A 6,912-nucleotide genomic window follows, 5' to 3' on the forward strand; every position below is an offset into this window, starting at 1 on the left:
ACTTTGTAGACCAGGCTGGCCTCGAACTCAGAAATCCGCCTGCCTCTGCCTCCCGAGTGCTGGGATTAAAGGCGTGCGCCACCACGCCCGGCTCCATCTAGCGTTTTTAAGCATCTGTTTTGTGCTAGGCACAATTTCTGACCAGGTCCCATTAAGCTTCCTTACTTCCAGGAAGGGTATGGAGATGACTTAGCAGGAGACCTTACTTGAGACACAAGTGTGAGGACCTGAGGTTCTGACCCCCATCATCTATGGAGAAAGTGAGCAAGTAGTGTTCTACCTCTAGCATAAACACACACACACACACACACATGATCCCAAGAGAGAACCTAGGAGCTGTCATTCTAAATTGTTCATCCAAAGACAGTCATGTTTTAGGGGCTGGAGACCCAGGTTCAATTCCCAGCACTCATATGGCAGTCCAGATTGTCTGTAACTCCAGTCCAAGATGATCTGATGCCTCTTTTGGCTTCTGGGGGTACATTGCATGCACATGGCATACGAGTGCACACACGCACACACACATGCCCTCACAAACACACACACACATGCACATAAAATAAAAATAAATCTTAGCACACACCTGCAGAGGCCCTGCCATTGAGGACTCTGGATCCCTTGGGTTGAGGCCTTGGGTTGAGGAATCTGCAGGCTTGTGGGAAGTCAAAGGTAATGAGGTACCCTCGCCCTCGCTGCACTGCTAATTAAGTAGCAGAGGGGATTAGACCTCAGGCTTCCTGCCTCCCAAGATAGTTAAAAATGAGTGTGGAAACAAACCCCCTAGTGACTCATTAAAGCAAATCACCAGATGACCAGTTGTGGCGTAATTAAATTCTGGCGTGGATTATCAAGGGGTGGTAGCCTGCTGGACGGCTCTACAACTGTAGCACTGGATTAGGCAGAAAGGGATGTGAACGGAAGCTCATGTTCTCCACTGGACAGAAAGCTTTCATCCGAGCAAGCAACGCTGAGTGTAAGGATGCAGAAGAGAATGGTGTGAAGATACCAGAGGCAGCTCTTTCACAGCTGGGCATGCATTTTATAAGAGTTAGTTTTTTCCTCTTTCTTTCTTTCTTTCTTTTTTCTTTTCTTTCTTTTTTTTTTGTTTTTTGGTTGTTTGTTTGTTTGTTTTTTGTTTTGTTTTGCTTTGGGGGTTGTTTTTTGTTTTTTTTTTTGGTTTGTTTGTTTGTTTGTTTGTTTGTTTTTTCGAGGCAGGGTTTCTCTGTATACCTCTGGCTATCCTGGAACTCACTTTTGTAGACCAGGCTGGACTCGAACTCAGAAATCCACCTGCCTCTGCCTGGGATTAAAGGCGTGTGCCACCTAGACTGTCTAGTTACCTTCTTTCTTTTCTTTTTCCAGTTGTTTTGTTTTGTTCTCTTATGGTCTCGGTTGTTCTGGTTCCATAATGGTGATTGGGTTGTTGTTGGTTTTTTAATTGACCCTGGACTGAGATAGAGGTTTTTGCATTACAGATTGAGTCTTTAAAGATAAGTAACTAAATCTTAGCACTGTTTTATGCTTCAGTAAGAGCGGCCACTGGCCCCTTGTGTCCTCTGAGCGCGTCACTGTGGTTAGTCCCAAAGGGGAAGCACTGTAAGCAAAGTAAATGAAGTCAAATCCTAGAGAGCAGCATTAGAGCAGCATCGGATAAGAGAGGGCTGCAATCCCGCAGTGCCAGCATTCAAAAACTGAGGCTAGGGCTTGGAAAGATGGCTTGGTGGTTAAGAGCTCTGACTGCTCTTCTGAAGGTCCTGAGTTCAATTCCCAGCAACCACATGGTGGCTCACAACCATCTGTAATGAGATCTGGTGCCATCTTCTGGAGTGTCTGAAGAGAGCAACAGTGTACTTACATATATTAAATAAATAAATAAACAAAAACAAAAACCTGAGGCTAGCCTGGGCTACATAGCGAGCAATTGTCTACAAAAAAAGTAAGGAGTAAATAGCTCATCAATTTTTAGACGCTTGAAAGTATCTCAGTGGTAGAGCATTTGCCTAGCATGTGAGAAGCCCTGTTTTTTTTTTTTTTTTTTTTTGGTTTTTCGAGACAGGGTTTCTCTTTATAGCTCTGGCTGTCCTGGAGCTCACTTTGTAGACCAGGCTGGCCTCGAACTCAGAAATCCGCCTGCCTCTGCCTCCCGAGTGCTGGGATTAAAGGCGTGCGCCACCACGCCCGGCTCCAAGCCCTGTGTTTAATACACACCATAACCATAATAATTTATATTGATTGCATATTAAACTGATAAATAATGTGTTTGGGTTTATTAGATCAAATAGAACATTTAAGGGCTAACTAATGGCTGTGGTAGTGACCTTGGCTAGCACATGCAAGGAACTACATTTGATCCCCAGTACTAAAATAAAGTTTTAAAATTGATTTCATTGGTTTTTCATTATTCAGATGTAACCATTAGACAGTTTTAAAGATGGCTCAGCAGGTAAGAGCACTGACTGCTCTTCTAAAGATCCTGAGTTCAAATCCCAGCGACTACGTGGTGGCTCACAACCACCCATAATGAGATCTGACGCCCTCTCCTGGCAGGTCTGAAGATAGCTACAGTGTACTTATGTATAATAAATAAATCTTTGGGCCAGAGTGAGCAGGGACTGAGAGAGCAGAGTTGATTGGAGCGAGCAGGGTCAACTGGAGTGAGCAGGGTTGACCAGAGTGGGCAGAGGTCCTAAAATTAATTCCCAACAACCACATGACCGAGCAGTGGTGGCGCACGCCTTTACTGCCATCACTTGGAAGGCAAAGGCAGGAGGATTTCTGAGTTTGAGGCCGGCCTGGTCTACATGAAGACTCACAACCATCTGTATAGCTACAGTGTACTCACATACATAAAATAAATGAATAAATCTTTAAAAAAAAAAGAAAGAAAGAAAGAAAAGAATAGTCCGTTTTAAGCTGGGGTGTTGCTGAGCCAACAGGGTGCTTGCTACCTACCAGGCACAAAACAGGTATGGTGGTGTGTAACTGTGTGGCAGTCAGGAGGTGGAGGCAGGAGCATTAGGAGTTGAGGTCATCTTTAGCTATATAGCAAGTTCAAGGCCAACCTAAAATAAGATGTTGCTTCAAGAAAGAAAGGAAGGAAGAGAGACAGAGAGAGAGAAAGAGAGAGAGAGAGAGAGAGAGAAGGAAAGAAAGAAAGAAAGATGGGGGTGGGGTGTTAAAGGATAAGCAAACTGATTTTTTTCTTTTTTTTCTTTTTATGTTGTTTTTTGAGACAGGGTTTCTCTGTGTAGCCCTGGCTGTCCTGGAACTCACTCTGTAGACCAGGCTGGCCTCAGAGATCTGCCTACCTCTGCCTCCTGAGTGCTGAGACTAAAGGCACGTGCCACCATCCCAGCAGACAAAATGATTTTAAATCACCCCAGGGGCTCATACATATTGTATATCTGTGTTCCAATTGAACAAGACAAACATTTGCACCAGAGCCCAGCTCTGCCTACTGCTAAAGCAAGCAGTTGCTGAAACTCTCTGCACCTGTGTCACCAGCTATCGAATGTCCCATCATATGGGTTCCCTTGGTCAAAACTCCACTTAGCACCAGGGACGTTTCTGCTCTCTTGCAGTTCCTAGCTAACTGTGTCGCTGGGGCTTCACTGGAAGAGATTGGAGAAGAGGAGGAGGAAGAGGACGAGACAAAGTCAGCTGCAGCTCCAGAAGCCCCCACTACAAAAGTGAAGGAAGGCACCTTCCAGATCGTGGGCACCTTGGCCAAGCCAGAGAGCGTCAAGCCAGACTTCGCTGTGGAGGCTTACAAGGTAAGCCCCCGTGGCTTTCCCTAGGACTTGATGAGGGCAGGACCCCTTTGGTGCCAGCTCCTTAGCAGTCTGTTACCAGTCCCTGCCATCTCAGTTCTTCTGTTCTGCAGGCCAGCTCCATGACGGGACATGGGAAATGTCTGTTTTAAGTAAGTTATTTATTTGTATTGTATGTACTTGGGTGGTTTTTGGCTGCATGAATGTCTGTGTGAGGGCATCGAATCTTCTGGAGCAGGAGCCACCAACAGTTGTGAGCCATGTGGATACTGGGAATTGAACCCTGGTTGTCTGGAAGAGCAGACAGTGCTCTTAACCTCTGAGCCATCTCTCCAGCCATTATCTTTCTTTCTTCCTTTTTTCCTTTCTCCCTTCCTTCCTTCCTTCCTTCCTTCCTTCCTTCCTTCCTTCCTTCCTTCCTTCCTTCCTCCCCTCCTTCTCCCTACTTTCTTTTTTAATCTTTGTGCTTCACCCTTGTGCACAAGTGTAGTTGTGCACATGCCACAGTGCACATGCAGAAGTCAGAAGACGTAGTCTGCCTTGCAGGGTTGCTTTGGGGGTTTTTGCTGCCTACGCTAGGTGAGCTGCTCCACGAGCTTCCAGGAATTCTGTGTCAGCCTGCCGTCTGCCTCTCCACACTCCTGCATACATCTCGATGCACGCCACCACAAGCAGCTCAACCTGGGTGCTTGGGACCAGAGCACAGGTCCTCAATATTGTGTGGCAAGTGCTTCCCTTACTGGGCCTTTTCCCCAGCCCAGGACACACCTTTCTACTGTGACAGAGAATACTACAATGTCTCTACTTTAAATTTGGGGCCAAAGCAAAGAATTTAAATGAGGTATTCTTGGAAGAGATTGCTCTAGTCTTTACCTACAAACTCATAACAATCTCTCTATGGAGGCCCTGTGAATATAGCTTACAGGAAAGAGGGATGGTGTAGGGTATTGAGCTCCTGGGAACTTGATACCTTGCATCACTCTGCCTACAGAGCAGCTGTGCAACCTTCACCTGACAATTGGACCCTGTGCTCACTGGGAGACATTTTTGTACCCCTAGAAGAGGTGCTTTCTCTCCCAGGGTAACCTCTCTGTCTACCTGGGTCTCCACTCTCTGAACCCACTGTAAATCTCTGTGCACCCAATAACCTGTCCACGCCTAAAGATTTAACTCATTGGCCTATTGTGCTGGCTAGTCTTATATCAACTTGGCACACAAACTAGAGTTATCTGAAAGGAGGGAACCTTAATTGAGAAGATGCCTCCATAAGATCCCAGCTGTAGGGCATTTTCTTAATTAGTGATTGATGTAGGGAGAGTCCAGCCTATTGTGGGTGGTGTCATCCCTGGGCCACTGGTTCTTCTGGGTTCTATAAGGAAACAGAATGAGAAAGCCATGGGTAGTAAGCCAGTAAATGACGCTCCCCTCCATGGCCTCTCCATCAGCTCCTGCCTCCAAGTTTCTGCCCTGTTTGAGTTCCTGTCCTGGCTTCTTTCAATGATAAGCTACAATATGGAAGTGTAAGCCAAATGAACCCTTTCCTCCCTGACTTGTTTTTGGTCATGGTGTTTCATCACAGCAACAGAGACCCTAACTGAGATATGTACATCAATTACAAGCAAAAAGTGAGAAAGGTGTGACTGAGATCTGTCCCGAAGCTGGTCCTGGTAGCTCACACCTGTATTCCAGCACTTAGACAAAAACAAAAGAATGCCATGGTCAAGTTCACTCAGTACAAATGGTGCGCCAGCCGCCATCTGAGAGCCAAGTGTTCTAGTATGTGAGCTCATGCAGCCAACTGGAATTCAAAGATCTGTCTTCAAGTAAAGTTGCAGACTGGAGTAGTAGGAATTAGGAGGTCAACACATATTGGTGGTTTGAATGAGAATGGCCCTGCATAGGCTCGTGTATTTGGTTTTGTTTTGTTTTTTTGTTTTTGTTTTTTCAAGACAGGGTTTCTCTGTATAGCCCTGGCTGTTCTGGAACTCACTTTGTAGACCAGGCTGGTCTCGAACTCAGAAATTTGCCTGCCTCTGCCTCCCAAGCCGGGCTAGGCTCGTGTACTTGAATGCTTGGTTCCTAGCTGGTGGAACTGTTTGGGAAGGATTAGGGGGTGTGGCTTTGTTGAAGGAGGTGTGTCACTGGGCTTTGAGGCTCCAGTCTCTTTCTCTCCACCTCCTAGTTATGGACCAAGTGTAGGCTGTCAGCTACAGCTCCAGTGCCATGGCTGCCTGCCTATTGCCGTGCTCCCTGTCATGGTGGACAAGGGCTTTAACAATCTGAAACTATAAGCCAGCCCCAATTAAATTTTTTCTTTTATCAGTTGCCACAGTCATGGTGTCTCTTCACAGCATCATTAGAACACTGACTAAGACAATATCCTCTCAGGGAGAGGAGACAATTTAACCCATGTTATCAGCCTTTTAGAGGGTCTTTTTCTTGGATGAATGTAGAAGGGGGAGCACACAGCCAGAACACAAGGTGAGAGCATCAAGACAGAGATGGGCTGGGCGTGGTGGCGCACACCTTTAATCCCAGCACTCAGGAGGCAGAGGCAGGCAGATTTCTGAGTTCAAGGCCAGCCTGGTGTACAGAGTAAGTTCCAGGACAGCCAGGACTATACAGAGAAATCCTGTCTTGAAAAGACAAACAAACAAACAAACAAAAAAGACATTTGGGGGGCTAGAAAGATGGCTCAGTGGTTAGGAGCACTGACTGCTCTTCCAGAGTTCCTGAGTTCAATTCCCAGCAACCACATGGTGGCTCACATCCATCTTTAATGGGATCCTATGCCCTCTTCTAGTGTGTCTGAAGGCAGCTACAGTGTAATCACATATATTAATTTTAAAATAAATCTTAAAAAAAAGACACTGGGATCTTGTGCCTGGTTATAGTCACCTAAGCAAATTAGGGTAAATGAATGCCAAAGATCCTGAATGAGCCTGGAGAAACATGTAGACACACACACGTGTGTGCGGAAAATGGAAGGCAGTGTTGGGTGTCTTCCTCAGGAGCGTTGTCTTCTTCCTCTGGGACAGTCTCTCGCTGGCCTGCTGCTCACCCGGGAGGCTAGGCTGGCTCAGCTGTCTCCCCAGCCTCTGTTTTGCAATTTCTTTTTTTTTTTTTTTTTTTTTTTCTTTTA

At 46.1% G+C, this 6,912-nt stretch overlaps 1 protein-coding gene across 2 annotated transcripts in view; it reads left to right on the forward strand.

Annotated features, from left to right (window-relative positions):
* The window catches only part of Ak7 (adenylate kinase 7), a 77,033-nt gene that overhangs the window by 798 nt on the left and 69,323 nt on the right, over window positions 1-6,912 (forward strand). For both annotated transcript variants that reach the window (XM_021179123.1, XM_021179124.1), the window contains exon 2: window positions 3,582-3,773. In XM_021179123.1, the coding sequence (XP_021034782.1) occupies window positions 3,582-3,773 (192 nt within the window). The remainder of the gene's footprint in view (window positions 1-3,581; window positions 3,774-6,912) is intronic.

Source organism: Mus caroli, chromosome 12 (assembly GCF_900094665.2).
Source record: "Mus caroli chromosome 12, CAROLI_EIJ_v1.1, whole genome shotgun sequence".
NCBI classification, from domain to species: domain Eukaryota; kingdom Metazoa; phylum Chordata; class Mammalia; order Rodentia; family Muridae; genus Mus; species Mus caroli.